The sequence below is a fragment of the Phaeoacremonium minimum genome (assembly GCF_000392275.1).
Source record: "Phaeoacremonium minimum UCRPA7 unplaced genomic scaffold PA7_03_scaffold_419, whole genome shotgun sequence".
NCBI lineage: Eukaryota > Fungi > Ascomycota > Sordariomycetes > Togniniales > Togniniaceae > Phaeoacremonium > Phaeoacremonium minimum.
In genome coordinates, this window is record NW_006921321.1 from 58,297 (window position 1) to 78,566 (window position 20,270).

Here is a 20,270-nt window from a genome sequence, read left to right on the forward strand (position 1 = left end):
ACTGCCGCTTATATGCCGTCTCATCCACATGCCTTTGCCTGCAGACTGCCGTGCGGCTTACTATGCATGCCCTAGCGACTCTTCTTATTGGCCAGTGCCCTCAAGGAATTTCCGCTTATGGGTGTTGGTCTAGGGGATCCTGCAGGGGATGTAATTAGAGTTAGGCTTTCTCTCCTCGAGGGGCTTTGTTGTTCATTGGCGGCGATGGAGCCCGTTGCTTTTCAGCTGTTGAGGACTAATTGTCATTTACCCGAGGCCGTGTCCTCCCTAAGAAAAGGCGACATGTATAAACATACTTGCATAATACACTAATACGAGCGTTGTACCAGCGCTACCTTCCTGAGAAGGTAGGATCAACTACCGGGCATTGTTAGGCTTTCTGCAAAGCTGATAAAGCAGATCTACTGTGCGGCCGCCTCTCTTACATGCAGGCTGCCGTAGCACCATCGAATCCACATTAACAGAACCTATGGGTCAGTCAATAGCCTTTCATCAAGGATTTTCTATAAGCGGCAATCATGAGAATGAGTAACGTCTTGTAAAGCGTCGCATAGTATCTGCCGGGGACGATGGGGCGAGATCGACTCTTGATTATGACAAAAGCATCGTTTGTGGGTGCGTTCAGGCACTCTTCGATTGATGTCTTGAGTTCTATCCTCAACAGTCGCATCCTATCTACCTGAGCAGGTATCGGCAAGATGCCCACCTTAAGCCCTATCCTGTTTCTCGTCCTCTACCTCTCCTGCGCCCTCGCCTCCCCCAAAACCACCAGCAGCTTTGTCCTCCATGAAAAGCGCACGGCAACTCCTCATTATTGGACAAAACGCTCCCTTGCTCATCCAAGCGAACTTCTTCCAGTCAGGATTGGCTTGACCCAGAGCAACCTGCATTTAGCAGAGCAATACATGCTCGATGTGTCGGATCCTAAATCACCTAATTTTGGTAGTCAATCTCATAGTAGCTTTTTTTTTTCAAGTAGTACAACTCTAATCATTCGAAACCATAGGTAAACATTGGACAGCGGAAAGGGTTGCAAATACATTTGCACCTTCAAGAGAAGCTATTGATGGAGTGGCGGGGTGGCTTGTTGATTTTGGCATCGGTGCGGAAAGACATACTTTCTCTACAGGTCAGTTTGCATCTTGGCCAAAAGAGCGCATATATTGAACGAAATCCGTCTCATTCTAGGAAGGAACTGGATCCTTTTCAACGCAACGGTCTATGAAATTGAGCGCCTGTTCAAAACAAAATATCATTATTACGAGCATGAAGTATCAGGAGATTACCGCATTGCGTGTGACGAGTATCATTTACCAGAGAACGTGAGGCAACATGTTGACTTTGCTGTAAGTTCCGAGTACAGCCCATGTAGAGATGAAAACATCTCGAAACTGATTTCCAGTGAAGATGCCAACTATTCAAATCGAAGGGGTGCGCCCTATCCCGAATATGAACAAGGCCGTCCAGCCTCCTGTACGGGGGCTAACGGGGCTTACAAACTGCTATGAGCTAATCACCATCGAGTGCCTTCGTGAACTCTATCAATTCGGGCCCGGAAACACAAGTGCGTGGCTTTTCGATCTTACTCATATCTGAATCTTCTCGCTTTTTCTCAGAATCGACTGACTCTTTTTGAAAGGAGCACCAGGAAATGAGATCGGAATTGGGCAGTGGGGAGACTACCTTTATCCTCCAGACCTTGCACTTTACTTCACAAATTACACGACGCAGCCTGTCCCTAATTCCACATTTCCGGAGTTTATTTCCATTGATGGCGGTCAGCGCTGGAATGATAATCTCTCCATTGGTGGGGAGTCGGCCCTCGACGTCCAAACGGCATATTCCATTGTCTACCCTCAAGGAGTGCGCCTTTACCAGGTGGGAGACACCAACATCGACTCGACTGGCACTTTCAATACTCTTCTGGATGCATTAGACGGTTCCTACTGCACCTATCTAGGCGGTGATGCTCCTTACCTAGATCCAGTCTATCCTGATCCAGCACCAGGCGGTTATGATGGTCCCCTCCAGTGCGGTGGCGCACCACCTAGCAACGTCCTCTCATTCTCCTACCTCCAAATCGAGGCCGCGCTCCCGGAATCATACCAAACTCGGCAATGCCACGAGTGGATGAAGCTCGGGCTGCAAGGTGTGAGCGTAATCTTTGCGACTGGTGACTCGGGTGTGGCAAACCGCTACAACGTGGGTTTCGAGAACAGTTGCTTAACGCCTCCAGACGTAGGGCCATATGTAGATGTAAATGGAACTCGATTTTCGCCGTCCTTCCCAACAAACTGTCCCTGGGTCACCTCTGGTAAGCCTGGAATCTCTTTCACTCCATCGTCTCCCTCCCACCACGCAAGCTTACAATGTCGCGACTAGTCGGAGGGACTTTCCTCAAGAGCCGCAATATCAGCGACGGTGAAGTTGCAGTGGCTCTCCCCTACGAGCCGAACCCAAAATTGGACTATTATTCTGGCGGTGGTTTCTCCAACGTCTTTGGACAGCCTGCCTACCAAGCTGACGCAGTGTCTCACTATCTGACGGCGTACCCTCCTCCGTACAGCGCAGACATCTACAATAGCAGCGGTCGCGGGTATCCGGACATCTCGGCCATAGGACTCAACGTCTCGGTCGTGCTCTTGGGCGATGTCTATGTCGCGGGTGGCACAAGCGCATCAACGCCTATCATCGCGAGCATCGTCACCTTACTGAATGAAGCGCGTATCGCTGCGGCGAAAGGGCCCATTGGGTTTTTGAATCCGACCCTCTATGCGCACCCAGAAGCGTTTAATGATATCATTGACGGAGGGAACCCGGGCTGTGGAACTGACGGTTTCCAGTGTCAGCCTGGATGGGATCCTGTCACCGGGTTAGGAACTCCTATATATCCGAAGCTCGAGGAGATATTCTTGAATTTGCCTTGAGACTGAATTCCGTAGGCCGCATGTAGAATGTTGATTCATATGAAACAATTACCTCCTTTGCCTCCTATAAAATAGACTTCGACATTAAGAGACGGAGAAGTTGATCGAATCAATTAAGATCTGGATTTCATTTGCTTTTCTTTTTGTTGGGCCAACACAATATTAAGATGGCGCATTTGTAGTGGGGCGTGATCCGTTTGGTCTCAAACCTGGAAGGTGCATGTTGGTTATGTTGGTTCAATAACGTTAACAGAAATTAATTTGCGAGATAAGATCATCATTTTCAAGTACGGCAGATAAATTAAACGGGTTGCGAATATGAGCGTCTCACAGCTGAGTAAGCTGTCGTAGGATACTTAAGCCTTTGTTTTCCTTCCTTACGCATGGATTGGTTCCGACATTGCGCAAAACAATCACCTTCCCCTCAAGGCACTTTACCATGGCGCGTCTCCCCATGAGTGTGAGACCAACTCATTATGACCTGGATCTTAATCTAGACTTGAATGGGTTGACTTTCCAAGGTTCCTCAGTCATCCATCTAGAAGTTTCTCAACAAACTACGTCCATCATCCTGAATTCGAGAGACCTAGAGATCACCAGCACAAAAATATTGCACCCTTCGGGTGAAATCGTCCAGATTCCCACAGTTCAATACGATTCAGACCAGCAGACGATCACTATTGAAATAGATCAACCACTCGCGACCGGCTACAAGGTTCAGGTTGAGCAATCCTTTCAAGGCACAATAAAGCAGAACGGAAGAACTCCCGGCTTCCAATGGACCAGCTACAAAACTATCAACGGAGATATCAAACGGGTGTACTCAACAAGCTGCGAGCCTATAGGAGCCCGCTGTATCTTCCCATGTCTCGACGAACCCGAGTACAAAGCCACTCTTTCCTCTACTGTCACAATCAATGAGGACCTGACATGTGTGAGTAATATGGATATCGCCTCATCGCAACTCGCGACTTCTGGAGCACTTCTTTCCAAGCGCATTGTCTTCAACACAACGCCGTTCATGTCGACTTATCTCATGTGTTTTGTGATTGGCGACTTCGACTTCATCGAGTCAAATCGACTGAAATTCCCCGTGCGGGTCTATGCTGTGCAAGGTGCAAAGATTCAACATGCATCAAACATGCTAGATGTTGCTGTTCAGGCTCTAGATCATTATCAGAACATCTTCGGTCTAGACTATCCCCTGCCCAAAATGGACTTGATTGCGCTGCCCGATGCCGGCGCACTGGAGAATTGGGGGTGCATTGTCTTCGGAGAGCGCTTCATCTTACTCGACACGGAAACCACAGCCACGAAATCCTGGCAGATGGCAGTGGAAACCTTGTGCCACGAGCTCGCTCATCAGTGGTTTGGCAACCTCGTAACGATGGCGTGGTGGGATGATCTCTGGCTCAATGAGGCATTTGCGGAGTGGGCTGGGTTTTACATTGTTGACAAGATGTTTCCCGAATGGCAGTACTGGCTGCACTTTGTTGCTGGAGATCCTGATCCCGAGGCCATGGCATTTTACCAGGGAGCTTTGGATCTCGATTCTACGCGGGCGAGTCATCCGATCTATAACCAGAATGCATCGCCCAATCGTATGCATGAGCTTTTCGACAACATTACATACATGAAAGGTGCTTCTCTCCTTAGGATGCTTTGCCAATATCTGGGGACAGAGACCTTCCTTGATGGCGTTAGTTGCTACCTAAAGCGGCACGCTTTTTCAAATGCTACTACTGGTGATCTCTGGGAATCACTGACTACCAGTAGCGGTAGCGATGTAAAGAGAATTATGCAGGAGTGGACTCAACATGTTGGGCATCCTATCATCTTGGTGTCCGAAGACCATGACTCCAGCACGATCACTCTAGAGCAACACAGATATTTGCAATCGGGCAAAGTCACACTTGAGGAAGACGAGAAGTTGTATCATGTGCCCTTGAATGTAAAGACGAAGGACGCAGGTGACAGCTTCCCTTTGCTGACCTCGCGGAAAGAGATTCATCCAGTAGATCTTGAATTCTACAAGCTCAACGCAGGGCAGATCGGCCTTTATCGAGTCTCCTATCCTCCATCTCGCCTACAGACCTTCGGAAGGCAAGTTTCAACCGGGAGTCTGTCGCCGGAAGATTGCGTGGGCCTAATTTCGGACTCGCATGCCTTGGTCTCATCTCCACTTGACACTCCTATCCAGACCGCCGACCTACTCAATTTTCTGTTAAACTTCCGCGACGAACAAAACTTTCTCGTCTGGCGTCAGATCTTCTTCACCTTTGCCAAAATCAAGCAAGCTTTCCTGTTCTCATCTCCTCAAACCGACTCAGCACTGCAGCGGTTTCACCGGGATCTGATTTTACCCCACTGCTCGAATGAAGCATGGAAAATCACTCCGAGGGATGATGTTCCCATTCAGCTTGCGAAGGCTTTGTTCTTTTCGCAAGCCGCTGGGTACGACTTTGTAAGTGATGCCGCTTCGGAGCTCTTCGATAAATTCATGGCTGGGGACGAGATTGCAGTCAATCCCAACATTCGGAAGTATGTGTTCCAGGCAGTGGCCAAAAGCAAGGACATTGATCGTGTAAGTACAGCCAGTACCTGCTCTGAAAATCACAAGAGCTAAAGCATATTTGCAACTATCTAGTATGAAGCCATCCTAGGGCTGGCACGCCAAACGCAGGATCCGGAAGTGCGTACCGATGCCTTTGTCTCCCTTGGCTATGCAGACAGCCCAGCTCTAATTCAGAAGGCGCTGGGACTAATGACGGAAGAGAACGAGCCGTTCTCTCCACTTGAAAAGTGGTTTCTGTTGAATGCTCTGCAGACGCATCGAGCTGGAGCCGAAGCCTCGTGGACCTGGCTGAAAACCAAATGGGGCCAGTTAGGTAATGTCGGTCTTGTGACCGTTTCACGCTATACTGCTAGTTGCACTGGCAGCCTCTCAACTGCTGCTCAGCTGAACGATGTGCAGGAGTTTACTTCATCTGTCGAGGTGGGTTATGTTGAGAACTTGGGTTCAATAGAAGCAATCTGACCATAAATTAGGGAAAATACAAGACTGCTTTTGAAGAAGCCGTCGAAGGGATCAAAGCTAGAATGAGTTGGGTTCAACGTGATGGCCAAGGTGTGGAAGCCTGGCTGGAGGAGCACGGGTTTTGTCAGTAAAGGGAGCATGTCGTACGCTGTTTCCATCATTGGCAAAGTACGTATGTTGATTAGCTATCTGATCTGGCGATCGACTCTTTTCTTTTATTGCAGCCTAAGCTATGTATTGGTCCCTCAAGCATGTCTGTTCATTATATGCAACTAGCGAAGTCTATGTCCAAGAAGTGAGAAGCTTTGCAACCCGACGATTTTGTCGACGGGCACTATTGATAGACTAAGCATAGGTATAGCAGAGTTTACCAGCGGTGATATCCATAACGTCTCGGATGGTAACATTGGGTGCTAGTCCGGGATAAGACAGCTTGAAGTCGAGGGTGATGTTGTTGTACGGAATATCACCCCAGTAGTTGTACGGGTACGCCCACATGGTGTCAGGTCCGCCAATGTCGGTCTTGCGCTTGGCCCAAGCTAGTGAAGTGTTAGCCAAAGATCCCCAACAGAGGTATAGATCTCAAAGAGATACTCACATAGACGCTGCCACCTATTCCACTCGTAGTCCAACTTGCCGTGATGCATCCAGAAGAGCGGGTCACCTGGAGAAGAGTACATATCAGACAGTTCTCCAACCTCACCACCTACACCAAAATGGCCTCCACCGTGAGTGGTGATGCCAGACAGGTCAGAAGCCATGGAAGCAATCTCAATGTGTTGAGTGTACTCAAAGAAGGTGGTTGCGGCCGTCCCCCAGTTGACCTCAGCCTGAGTCAGCTTCTTGGTGACAAGAGATGGGATGAAATCGCGGCGAAGGCAGTGAGGCGTGTATGTCAAACTGTTGCCCGGACCGAGGCTGACAGTGTGGTTGGCAAAGGGACCGGTGGAGACACAACCGCCACCAGTTCGCGGCGTTAGCGGTCCAGGTGCAAGGGATGTGCTGGGAAGCCCTGAGATATCGGCCAGGTATGGACCATTACCTGTTTTGAACTTAGATTGAGGAATAATTCGGGAGATAAGGTTCAAATAGCATACCTCCAAAGCCATACACGCTGTCAAACACTGGCGACTTGTTCCAAGCAGCCTCACTGACAGCATCCTTGGTCCAGTCTAGTAAACATGTCAGTCATGGTCCTGGAGTCAATATAAACAGATATTTAGCTACCCCAATACGGCTGAGCACCCGTATAGCAGCAAGTGTCTCTCAACTCGGTCTCATAGAGATACACGAACTGACGATGCCACGGCAGGAATTGACCCTGAAAAAGAAGTCAGACCGAAGGCGTTCTGGGGGCCAATCGGCAGAGGCGCTCTTACAACAAAGTGAATCTTTTCCGTCATAGCAATGTGCACGGCCTGGAAGTCATCGTACCGACTCCTTACACCAGGGTAGAGCGAGCCAGTCTTGGCCGGCTTTTGCTGGAGGCATTGGACTGCAGCAATGTAGTCTAGCTGTTCCTTTTTGGACAGCGCTCTCCTGAGACCATGGTCAGCAATGCAACTTCAAGGTGTCTGAGGCGCACGGGCTAAACATACCACTCCTTTCTTACAAGGGTTTTGGAGCAGCTAGAGGTGGCGGCCACACTTTCTGTAGCATCCTCAGGCCTCGGGGCAGCAACGGCTCCTTGGGCTAGCAAGACTGCTGCAGACAGAAACGATAGGAGCTGCATGGCTATTCAGGGATCACGCGTGGCTGTAGAGCTCGTATACCTCCTCGTGGCTTCCAGAAGAGCGGACGGCAGCAGGCTCATATACTCAACAAAGCATAAACAAATCAGTATTACGGTACTGGTAAATGGGTCCCAGGAAATCACAGCGCCACTGTGACAAGGATTTGTAGGAGACATACGAGACCTGCTGCGCCCTAAGAGGAATGAATTCGCCTGAAGTCTTCTCCTGGATCAATAGTGTTTACTGCTGGGTCCAAATAGTTACTCCTCGCCATGCCGTAGAGGGACACACACCCGGCAATAAGTACCATGGCTTCTCTTACTGTAACATGCAATCACGGTAACGAACCTATTAGGATAGAGCCGCTTGAACCACCCCCAGGATCAAATGAGAACTTGGCAGGTACCCCGGTGCACCGCTGCTCTAGACCAGATAACAGTACGCAAGCGCGATAGCATGTGTTGTTACATACGAGGGTATGATGGTCCAGGCTCGGTGAGATGCTGACTTAGTCCGTTCTTCGCAGTCATCTTACGATTCGTCGAAGCCCATTGCTTCTAATCCGGCAGTTCACAACAAGGTCCAGTGTCTTTTCGAATATTTACCAGGCTGAGGGTTTTATCAAGACAAGTGTGACCGGTAGAGTGTTATCAGCTTGCACAAAAGGCGTGAAAATTTTATCACTCTACTTGCTGCATCGGGTGAATACCCCTGATAGCTAGTAAACATGCGTGAAAAGCAGACTTGTTGTGTCTTTCCAGCTATTACCGAAGGGTTTTGACCAGGATACCTCCGCGCTGGCGGCGCCACCCCTCGGGTCCTACCAAGGCAGGCATAGTTGTCTTCTTGGCATGCATTGAACGGATTTCATCACCTGCATCCTAACTCCGGGTTTAATTCTGTCAGTGCCAGCCGCAGCTAGGCGAGGAAGCAGGGTCCCAGAGGTTATTGATCAAGGATTAGCTATGGAATCACCCAGAACGATCATATCGCAGCATATTATAGCGAGCAGTGCAATCGACAACGGGTTCAACCCTTCGATCTGTCCAAAACTTCAACGGTCTTTAGTGAACCGCACGGGCACTCGGGTGTCTGCCTGGTTTACTGTAAAGTAGGGGCGCAGAGATGATAGGAGCCGAACACTTGCAAGGATTCTCTCGTAAGTTGTAGTGACTCTAGCGTAGGATCGATATGTTTTGTCACTAGCGAGCGAATAGCGCGTAGTTAAATGTGCCATTTCTTCATGTTGCTTTGAACCGGACCAATAATATATCTCGCTAGATTAGCGAAGCTCGGGGGTTGCGGCTCAGTACCCCAACCCCCGCTGTAACAGTTTAAGGGGTCCGTAACGGTTCGTTGGTCGAGTGAGCTGGGGTTGTTAATATAGACACAGATCAGATCATGTATTATGGCTCGCTAAGGGCCTAAGACTTTTTTGTCCGGGATCCGGCATGTCGAGTTGCTTGCTTGAACCAAGCTAGAGTAATCCGTCGCCCTCCCCTACCAGCTTGACAGTGTCTGCTGTGCTGAGCATCCCAGTTCGGTCTTTCGCACTCTCAGCTGCAATTTCGGTTTCGTCTTCGTTATAATTCTTCAAACCTGTTCAGTAAATGAGACATCAAAGCACACGACATTTCCGAGGTCTAGCATCTTTTGACACTATTGATGCCATGATGACGGACTTTCCAATTCTATTTTACTCCATTGTTCCCCCAAATCCAGTACACGAGCTCGAGAAGATCCGAGCTTAAGAGAGACTTGAATTTCAAATCCTCTCAAGGGGCTAACAAATACTGCTCCCTTACTGACACATTCTCTGAACCCAATAATGCTTGCGCCTCTCGGTTCCCCTTTAACTTCTCTGAGGTTGTGTCTCAACTTCGCTTGTAGGTGCCACGCCCAAAGCAGTTGAAAGCATCTTCATAATTCTACATGTAATCGGCAGGTTCTAGAAATCCTAGCTATACAACTTCGCCCTTGTATCAACCATATTGAAGCTGCTATATGTCACATCTCTAGAACAAAGCGTAACAGTATATGCAGGAGAGGACAAGGGATTTTTCTTTTTGTGTAGCAATTGCATCGTTAGGTATCTCTTCTGTAGTACTGCTGTTCAATTCAACGGCCATGTTTCCTTTTCCTCCTTCGTAGGTACGCAATGAATATCTTCGGGCCCGACTCTATTCTGCATCTGGTATTCGATCGACAGGTCTTGAATTCCAGAATCTTGGTCATGGCCCCAAATGTGAGCAGATCAGTACAACATCTTACCAAGACTTGCGCTAGAGCTCCTGCAGCTCAGAGATTGTCGATTGGATTTCTTGCCTGCCCGGAGTCGCACTCCAGAAGGCAATAGATGGCCGATCCGGGCGAAAGTTCCGTAGCAGGGTAGGGGTACCCCAACGCAAATGCTACAAGCACTAAGCACCCTCCAAAACAAGTTTGATGCTAGGTCCGAGCGCAAGCAGGCTTCTCTTGTTCGACTGAAGCCGAGACAGCCCTCGAATTAAGCAGCAGCAGCAGCGAGATGTCAGTTCGCGTGGCGTTTTCCCCGTTGAGCGTGCATTACACAGCTTGGCGGCTTGTTTTGGGGGCTTAAGCAGCCATTGACACCTCTCGTCACAAGAATAAAAGCATCACGTATCGTCGTCTTCGAAAATGGTGGGGACTGTCATTCCACCATTCTGTCAATGTCTTTCGGTTCGTGAGTTATAACGTCGATATTGCGTGTTCCGATCCGTTCTTATTTCTGCCGCACTGTTCACCATGGCGACACAATCCTCCAATTATCCCCCTGGAACGAATTTCTGGGAGACACCCGACTGGGCGGGTGGAACACAGGCCAGGCTCAACACTGCGCTGATCGTCATCTCTGGTTGCTTTCTGGCAACACGACTCTATGTACGGTGTTTCATGACCAAATCCGCCGGTTTGGATGATCTCGTCGCATGCCTGGCATTTGGCGTAATCACATCCCAATCAGGATGGAACATTCATCTCAAAGATTGCGGCGCTGGCGCACATATGGAACTGATTCCAGGGCCTCTGATCATGAAGTTCTTCGTGGTAAGTAAAACCGAACATCATGTACTACCTATACACATAGTTGACATGAAATCTGCGATGATAGGGTTTGCAAAATCTGAATCTACTGTATTTCTGGGGTGTCGGTCTTGATCGATTGGCCGTGCTTGCGTTTCTCCCTCGCCTCCACAAGGACCGAGTTTATCTCATTCTTGTTTATACTGTCTCTGGTATGGTTCTTGTTGCTACACTCACAGCCTTTTTCATCAGGCTTCTCATGTGCCGTCCGGTGTCCGATGGCTGGCTACCACCAATGACACCCGGGACACACTGCTTAGCACAAGTGCATCTCGACAGAATGATGAACGCACATGCAATTCTTGGCATAATATTCGACATTATGCTCATGGGTTTGCCTATATGGGTCATCTACAAGAAGATGTTGTGGTCGAGGAAGACATTCCAAGTCATTGCCGTTTTCAGTGTTGGTATTTTCGTTGTTGTCACGGGTATCATTCGCTTGTACTACATCCAGACAATGGACTGGGCCGTTGACTCGTAAGTTGGGCCTGTTGCAAAACATTAACATGACGTTGCATCTCGTGAAGTGCTAACTCTATGTCACAGTACCTTCAAAATGGCAACCATTGGCGTTTGGACGGACCTGGAGTCTCACGTCGGCTTCTGGTGCGGTTGCTTCCCATCGTTGCAGCCCATCATCCGAATCGTTGCCTTCAAGCTCGGCTTACGAAGCGCTCTCAGCAGCTATCCCACGAGAGGACCCAAGAGCGCCAGCAAGGGGGTTACCTCTTCAGCCGGGGCGATGCGTTCGAAGAGCGGTTATCTACGAAACGGCAGCGGGGTCGATGTTGATGCGGATATCAGCGACGGCAATAACAGCCAGGTTGGCATTGTGCCGAGTCCGAATGACTATGAGTTGGGAAAATACGGGGAGATTCGAAAAGAGACAACAGTCACTATACAAGTCAACGAGCAGGATCCGAAACGCAGCAAGAGGGAAGAGAGCTGGGCAGATGTCTAAGAGACAAGAGTTGCAGTGCTCGAGATGCCAGATAAGCTGTTGCGGAGAATATCATCTACCGAGTCCTTCGGGCCTATGTTTGATACGAGCGTTCACAACAATTTCAAGACTTGTTAGATGTCCAAAAATTCTGTCAAATGAATATATATGACGACGCCATAGACAATGCTTCATTTTTGTAGAGTCAATGCAAAGTACCCATTGGAAGCACCCAATCTTGATGAGAATTCCCTACATTGTGTCGGTGAGTGAATAGCCAAAGTAATCGTGTCAAGCCAAATCAGTCGGCTTTCGAAAAAGGTTGGGTGAACACACCTCACAATGCATCTGAAGCTTGGTTGATGCGGTATCGCAGTCGTGGAAAAGGGGTAGCGTGGGGGTGATTCGGATGTTCCTTATATGGATGGGTCCGGACTTCCGTGCCCATCTGCGCCACACAACTTCACCAAGCAAGTCGCTCATTGATCTAGCTACAATCAGCGACCTAGCGAATGTCAAACAAAATGATTGCAGTAGTACGAAGTAATATGATCCATCTTCGTCTGTTCCCGTATTTCGGTATCGATCTACGCCAAAACCGTTCGTGAAGTAACACAAGTTTCTCATTTTTGCACGTGGTGTGTGCATTGCATACGTCTCAAAGGTTACGTCGGTCCTTTGACTCTGAAGATATACAATCAATCTGCTTGTACACTGGAGTCATGTCTTACCGGACAACTCTGGTGAGCTCGGAAATTCGTCTGGTAGTCGGTAAGTAGCAACCCCGTCAAGCCGGGTGTAAGCTCCAAAGCCGGCCCATAGTTTTACTCAAGGAGATAGAAACCCCAGAACAGCTCTTCGAGGCTCTGTTGCTTGGCCTTTGACTCATTTTCTTGTCAACTCATTATAAAATCAATCATCAAGTGAAGATGATACCTTTCTTTGCAGGACGCTTGTCCTAACCCAAGAGCAATCTCCTACGCGGAATGGAAAGAGCAACCTCGATTCGCGTGGGAGATGAAGTCCTTTGCAGCAGTCCTTCGGGTTGATCTTGCTCATGCGGTTTTGCTAGCTGAAGGCATCATTACTCAACAGCAAACCGAATCGCGAGCTGGAGAGATGACGAGAAGATAGGACCTGAAAGCTCTCGATGTAGCCTGGATATGGCAGCATTGTACTTCAGGTCGAGAAGATCTTGTCGGCAAGGTTAGGGGAGCACATTGCTGGCCACTTGCCGAGCACCCGTTGTCGTCTAATCAAGGGACACCCGTGAAGCCGATCAGCGACCGGGAAAATATCAATGCTGTCGTTATGGAGCTCCTCGCTTTGCACGAGGCGTTGCTATGGTGGTAGAAAAACACGCCAATATTCCCATGCTTAGCTACACGCACCTCCAGCAAGCCCAGCCCGCCAACTTTTGTCACTACTTACTGGTTTTCAAAGATCGGCTGCAAAACTCAATCCAGCAGCTCACTGGGGTCTATTCGGGAATCAATCGCAATCCGCTTGGCGCCGTAGGTCTATCGGTTCCGACGTGCCGATCAACCGACATCGCACAGCATCGTTGCTTGGCTTTTCAGACGTCCTCGACAATTCAAAGCTCAGTCGAGATGCGTACTACCAGATCGAAATCGCCTTCTGTCTTGCGAATCTCATGACTATCCTCAGTGATGTTCATACCGATCTACACATCTTCAGCTCAGTCGAGTTCGGCACTGCCAAGCTCGACGACTCGCACTGGAGCACGAGCAGCATCTTCCTTCAGAAAAAGAATCCGTACGCGCTAGAGATGGTCAAGAACAAGGCCGGCGAGACTCATAGCTGGGTTGCTGCCGCAGCAACCTCCATAACGAAGGCACTGGCGACGCCGTTTACATAAAAGTACAGCGGGAGCAACAGGTGTCGAAGTCTGCATCGAAAGCGGCTCTCGTCGTAAATTTCATACATGCTTTGGGTATTTAGTCGGTGAGTCTCTCCCACGACGTTCATGACAGCAGAGGTCTTATCTTGAATAGAACTAACCCAGCCTTCCCCACTCAGGTCTTCTTACACTCCCATACGTCTTCGGCGGCGAGCTTTGGTCAAACTGCATTCGGTCCTTTGGGGCTGCCCTCTCTCAAAGATTCCACTGGCTTTCCAGCTTTGCCATGAGCTACGCCCTTCCATCGCTCCTCGAGAGCACAGATCACTCGGAGCATTTGTTTTCTTCGCCGCATGGTGCTCTGTGGCCTTCTTATACGTCTTCTTTACGGTTCCCGAGATATATTGCTGGTCTCTCCATCGAAGAGATCGACTACCTATTCGACGGGCCTTTGTTTGCTGCCTACGTAGCCGCTAGAAAGCCCAACTCTCAGGCTCCTGAACGGTTGGAGGGCTTGCCGGGAGTTATATTACTTCTGGAGCTCTCTAATTTCCTCAGTCAATTTTTGCTAAGTTCTTATCACTAAAAGGTACAATGGAAGTGATGAGGAGATCACCACATTTGAAAAGCTGTGTCTTGACAAGGTAATAGCTAGAATATTCGTCAAAAAAAAGACCATCATGCTGGCAAACATCTGTAGTTTCAGATGATGATAGACGAAGTCACAGAGTTCACAGAGAAATGACCACCAAGCGTATGTATAGCGAAGCCATTCATAGTATGCGTGCGCAAGATAGGACAAAGATGAATGGATTGACCTAACAATGATATAGTTTGTAAAGCTAACCGGCTCGTTCCCCCGAGCCCACCCGCCGTGCAATACTCGAAAGTCAAATGAGTTTCTAGTTTCTGTTCATTTCAGTGTTCGCCAGTTCCCGCCGAACCCGGTCCTGGCCGCCGTAGTTGTTATAGAATATTTCCGTAGTTTGTTTCATCCCTGAACGCTCCACAAAACTCCATGCCCAAGATTGCCTTCCACCGTTATGAGATGAGATGATAAGAGAAAATGAGTTGTAAGGAAAACGCCGCTTGTAATCAATTCCCGCCAAAAGCCCGTATCTCGGCCGCTATCCGCTTGACGTCGTCAGCTCGTGAAAAGGCGCATGAGATGAAAATGTCGTGATAAACTCATGAATGAGCAAGACGTGAAAAGTGAATATCGTTCGATGTCGTCAAGGCTTCCCACCCTAACCCCGCTCCTCGCCTGTCGATACTCCAATAAAATGCTAAAGAGAAACATGAGAACTATGACTAATGAAGACAAATAGGCGTGCTCAACAGCTATACGAATGGCTGATGATGTAGCGAAAGAATACAGCAGGCTATCCAGAAGATGAGCGATAGACGCAGTCAGACTCGGCGCGTATGAAATTGATGCTAGAATAACAACAGCAGAAACGAAAGTGTTGGGGATGTCTCCGGTTTACGGAGGAGCATCGAGGTCAGGCGCACCGGACACTGACAAAACGTATGAAAGGGTACCCCGAGGAAGGGTGTGTGGGTTTAGGAACCCGACGTAGACTCAAAACACCGCGAGTGTGATGAGAATAGACGGACATTGTGTGGTGTTGCATGATTCGGCCTGACCCTTGGGAGCCCCATTCCAGTAGATACGGTTGGAACGGCAAGCCCTTACAGTCCAAGGGTCGAACAACCACATATGTCTGCTGGTGTCGCAAGTATTTGCTGGCGGAGTGGGCAATCAAGTACACAAGAAGTCCACGCCTAAACTCCTAGCAACGCCTTGCCAGTCCCACACTCGAGCCCACTCGCCGCGCTCCATGCATCGCCAGACTTCCTCGAGCACCTCTGCCACACGGTCTGTGTTACGGAGCCCTGTGTAGCCCCTGACAGTTCGTACCGCGGTACGTACGCGTTCTTGTTGGGCGGGTGAGAAGCACGCCGTCCCAATGACGAGACACGGGATTAGTAGTAAGGTCTGAGTTGGATCACTTGGTTTGAATGAGTCAAGGATAGTCAGTGACTCGTCGACCGCGAGAGTAATTCGCGGATCATGGTTAGGCGGCTGGCGGAATGGTGGTGGAGAGTCCGCGCGTTCTGTTTGGGTGTGCGCGTGGATGGCTATGGAGTGGCGGCGAGGGTTGGTGATGTCAGTATGGGAGATGCTGGGGCGTAAGGATGGTGAAGAGGCACAACTGTTACTGGCTGAGCGGGGAGGCGTATTGGCGGTGTTGGCCATGCTAGAGCCGATACCAACGGACGACCCTGGCAACATGGGTAGGGAGGTCGACGAGTTTGACAGCGATGACTGGTTCGTCGAGGACGAGGGCGGGTAGATAGTGCGGAACAGATACACCCACATCATCTGTTTATATAGCAATCCAACCCGGTCCCGGCTGTCTCCAGGTGGCCACTGTGGCGTCCAGTCGCGGATAGCAGCATCGATCTCGGCGGCGCGGTACAGGCTCGTATAGTCCACTACAGGGTCGACATGGGCAGCCATATTAGCCCGGATGGTGTTGCGCACAGAGGTGATCTGGCATAAATGGTTGAAAAGGCCATCAGCAACACCAAGCAGACGCGGTGGATGAATCGGTACTATTGGAACCCAGTCCTCAGACGCGAGTCGAGCAGTCTGGATGTCGGGGTACCGGATCAGTTCATCAGCAAAAATATGATACTGGAAGAATTCAGATATGAAGGTTAAGAAGGCTGGGTCTTCCGGCGGGGAGTGCTGTATGAGTGTCTGATATGCCTGTAAGTGCACTCGATGCTCTCCCCTAGGGTTGCCCTCAGCCAGGGACTCCAGAAGCAGGCACAGCATTTGGCCATAGCGGGCCGATAGCATCGTCTTATATTCAGGATCGTCACGGTCGGCATGGTCCTGTCGAGCAATGTCGGCGTAGAGTTTCTCCATGGCTTTTTCGTGGTGATAATCCGACCGCTGCTGTAGTGCCTCCAGGCTTGTGCTTGGCGTCCGTTTTAGAATGTTAAGCCCGTATGGCGTCTCGAAATCAATATGCTTGCTAGACAATGCAAGGATGGAGTGCATAAGGCCCTGGTGCTTGGTTGCGAGAGGAATGAGCATGTCTTTGAAGGCGTTCTTATGTTCGCCCTCTACTGTGAGCACAGCGCTGAGATGGTCATTGTAATGCTTCCAGAAGATCATGTCTTCTGTGTTCTCGAGACCATTGAAGATGGGCTGCATGGTGATGACCGGGAGTGGCCCGGAGGTCTTCATGCGCTCTGGCTCGAAGTCAGCGACGCCGACGATAGACGCAGCGATGCAGTCCATACCTTCTTCTGCCTTCTCCTTGCCGCTTTTCCAGATTTGCTTCTCAGGATACCCTTCACAAACGACTGCGTTCTTCTCGCAATTCATGCCTAGTGGGGTTAGAAGGCTTGAGCATATGTGTGTGTTTAGGAATGTTAGTCTCTACTTACATCGTGGTTTTGCCTCATCACACTTCTTCTTCCGCTTACGGCATGTGATGCATCCTGTCTTCGATCGGCCCTTTGTGACTTTGTTCGTGGGAACAATTGGTGTAAGGGGGTGCTTCCTCGGCCGTCCACGAGGTCTTTTAGCCTTGGGCTGTGCCGACGACGGTCCATTGCTACTCGGTACCGGCGTCAATGGAGCTTCCTTGATGTCCTCGAGACGGAAGTCGTCGTCCAATGGCTCATCTTTCAGGGTAGTGAGAACATCATCAGACCCCTGCTCCCAGTGTATATCGTTCATGTCGCTATCACCATTATCGTTAGAACCGCTATCGAGGTCTCCGTAGCCGCCGATACTCCAGGAGTCAGTTACGGACGACGATGCTGAGTGTACCATGGTCGGGGCGGCTGAGGACCCAGAGGCGGATGTGCATCCGCTGCTGTCGGTCGGCGGCCCTGGTGGAATATCCATTCCGGTGCTGATGGGTGACAATTGGCCGGTCAGTGGCAGGCGGGATGTCCCCGCGGACGACGCGGAGATAGAAGCCGACATGGAGACGGCAGAGCCGGTCGACATGGCTTCCATCCACGGAGGCGATTGTGGGAAGGCCATATCCTGGCTGTCATCTGAGGCCATACTGTGACTGTCTGACCAGGGCAAGTCCCCATCGTCCATTACGACGGGATGAGAAGGGTCCATTGCTCGTCAATAACGAGGTCATGCCAGCGGGCTGGTCGCCGTGGGAGAAGAAAAGAGGGAGAACGCAGGCAGGCTCAAGTGGCAACACAAGAGGAGCTGGCAGAGTTCAAATGGGGCTGGCTGGGCTGAGGGATGTGGAGGAGTAGGAGCAGTAGAAGTGACAAGAAGGACGAGTAAGTAGACGAGGCTTGGGGGAGAACAGATCAAGACTTTGGTTGGCTAGTCGATCGAGATATGTCGGGCTCTGGCTATAGGCCTACGATACCGGCCATTGGGTTTCGTGGGTGTGAAGGGGCCATGCAGGGAAATGTGGAGAAGAGGAGTGAGGAGGTGAAGCCCCGGGCTTTGAGGCGCGCTGCTCTCACTCGTTGGTGGCTCGCTCCCTCTGATATATCCCGTATCTTCTCAAACAGGCCGGCGGCAGTGAGACATGAAGTCACTGGCAAAGACGATCGCGAGACACTTGTGGACCGCCGCTCGACGGTGAAGATGTGCTCTGCTCTGAAGTGAGTGAGGTCGATCGCTGGGGGCCGGCGTTCTACTTCTGCGTCTGCGTCTTCGTCTGCGCCGGACTAGGCTGGGACGGATGGAAATGTGAAGAGAGAAGAAGGGATGTAGGGCCCAAGTCGAGGCGAGTCGAGGAGACTTGGGATAGATAGGTGGATGGATGGATGGGTAGATGGATAGATAGATAGGTAATGTAATGAGTGCAATGGAGGGTGGGCGAGCGTGCGCGCCGTGCAGAGTCGGTGCGGTGCGATGCGGTGGAGGAGTGGAGTGGTCCCGTCTTATTAGCCTCTAACTAACTAACTACGAGGAGGTACTTGACGAGAATGAAGCAGGGAAACAAGCAGGAGACGGGATATGCACCATCCCCATTGTCTTGATGCTGTAGCTACACCAGACTAGGCTTGACTAGACTAGACTTGACTCGTCTCCAGTGCGTAGAGTATGTAAGTATACCCTTGTAGATGGGGCCGGCATCGACAGGGGCTTGTGAACAGACGGGGGGAAGACATGACAGGAGTCGCATGGGTTGGGGGACAGGCCCTGGTAGGTACACAAGAGTACAGTACAACTGTAGGGGTGGCAGAAGGGCAGAAGATAGATTCTATACTACGCTGCAGGACCTACCTAGCCACTCCGGAGATTTCCAGGATATCGTGCTATATGTGCTATCATCCAGGGTTGAATTGGCTTCGATTTGCGTGATCAGCAGCTTTGACTGAACATCATTTGCGCCTCAACTATGCAGCCGTTGAACGCCATGGCTACCAAGGCAGGATGAGCGAGCTTTGGCAGCGCATGGACGCCGCATGCCGTAGCATTGGGAGAGGCTAAGGTAATTAGATAATAATGGCATGTCGAATATAACCTGTCTATCTCATTGATGAAACAAGTGTTGGTTATCGACTGCTACAAGCTCCAGGTTGTTAGTCCTATCCAGCCGTCGCCTCCCTTGTTGGCGTTGGTTGTTTAGTTGTCGATTGACTCGCCGGCGGCAGATGTGTGCGGTGTAGATCTCGGGATCCATTGGTAAATGCCGAACCAGGTGCACGCAATTCGTGCCGCCAACGCTGGCTGAGGGATGCTGTTGATCATCACCATGGCGGTGCATCCTCGCGATAATCTTCGCCGTTGAGGGAGGCCAACTAGTCTCGGGATTCTGTTTGGCGGGCCAGCTTGGGGGGCATCCTTCAGGGTCCATCATTCCAGCCAGTACTGAGTTTTGATAGCTTCTACCTTCAATGGCGACAGCAAGCTCAGTGCGAGCCGAGCCAGTCATGATCGGATCCGGCCAAGAAAGCCTGATTCTATCCGGATCGTGAATCTTTACCTCATCATCATCAATCAGCTTCTGCGATATAATCACTGTGGTGGTTGATTGCGAACCAGAGTTGATTGAGTCTCGGCAACACGGCTTCACATGGCCAGGGTCCAGAGCAATCCGCCAGCGGACCACCAGGGCTATCACTGTGGTCTGCGTGGGGGACACTTCAACCGGTTGAAGTGTTGGACTTGTGAATACCTCTTCCTTTGTCCCTATAAAGCAATCGTAAGAGCTGGCTGTCATTTTAATGTGACCATCCCTTCTATCTGTTTGGCTCTGTCTACTCTCTCGGCGTCTTCTAGGAAACGTGCGCAGCCGGACCATTGCGACGCTTAGAAGCAGTGTTATTGCGCCGGTGGCTGCTCTGGTCTTGTTGCGCAATGCATGGCACAGAGCCACCACCAATTCGTATTACAGTACGATACGATCTGAGTGGGATGCTGAGAAAGTGGCCCAGGACTAGGAATAGCAATGGACGACTGAGAATCGAGCATTTGGTCGAAGGCTTGAGGAAGAGGGTGTAGAGCGCTGGCGGCAGAGTGGTGGCCACCCCTCAGGCTTGGCGCATTTGTTTTTTTCCTCCCTGTTTTTCCTCCCCAGATCGCTCTTCACTTTGCTACAACTGCACTGCACGACGAAATACACACTGGCTGGCTTCAGACCAGTCCAGCCCGTGG

General features: G+C 50.3%; 4 protein-coding genes across 4 annotated transcripts; 2 read left to right on the plus strand and 2 right to left on the minus strand.

Moving 5' to 3' along the window:
* Window positions 1-2,369: 2,369 nt before the first annotated feature.
* Window positions 2,370-2,927, plus strand: UCRPA7_5595 (putative protease s8 tripeptidyl peptidase protein; the record flags this gene model as incomplete). The annotated part of the gene is made up of 1 exon (XM_007918140.1): window positions 2,370-2,927. One exon carries the CDS (start codon window positions 2,370-2,372, stop codon window positions 2,925-2,927), a length of 558 nt encoding a protein of 185 aa, XP_007916331.1.
* A 3,382-nt stretch (window positions 2,928-6,309) lies between these two features.
* UCRPA7_5596 (putative tyrosinase central domain protein) lies at window positions 6,310-7,696 on the minus strand (the record flags this gene model as incomplete). Its single annotated transcript, XM_007918141.1, has 6 exons — window positions 6,310-6,503; window positions 6,563-7,006; window positions 7,062-7,136; window positions 7,210-7,285; window positions 7,344-7,503; window positions 7,563-7,696. 6 exons carry the CDS (start codon window positions 7,694-7,696, stop codon window positions 6,310-6,312), a joined length of 1,083 nt encoding a protein of 360 aa, XP_007916332.1.
* Window positions 7,697-11,079: 3,383 nt separating this feature from the next.
* UCRPA7_5597 (putative cfem domain-containing protein) lies at window positions 11,080-11,763 on the plus strand (the record flags this gene model as incomplete). Its single annotated transcript, XM_007918142.1, has 2 exons — window positions 11,080-11,279; window positions 11,349-11,763. The coding sequence occupies 2 exons, from the start codon at window positions 11,080-11,082 to the stop codon at window positions 11,761-11,763; spliced, it is 615 nt and encodes a 204-aa protein (XP_007916333.1).
* Window positions 11,764-15,822: 4,059 nt separating this feature from the next.
* Window positions 15,823-17,363, minus strand: UCRPA7_5598 (putative c6 transcription factor protein; the record flags this gene model as incomplete). The annotated part of the gene is made up of 3 exons (XM_007918143.1): window positions 15,823-15,829; window positions 15,886-17,008; window positions 17,069-17,363. 3 exons carry the CDS (start codon window positions 17,361-17,363, stop codon window positions 15,823-15,825), a joined length of 1,425 nt encoding a protein of 474 aa, XP_007916334.1.
* Window positions 17,364-20,270: the final 2,907 nt, after the last annotated feature.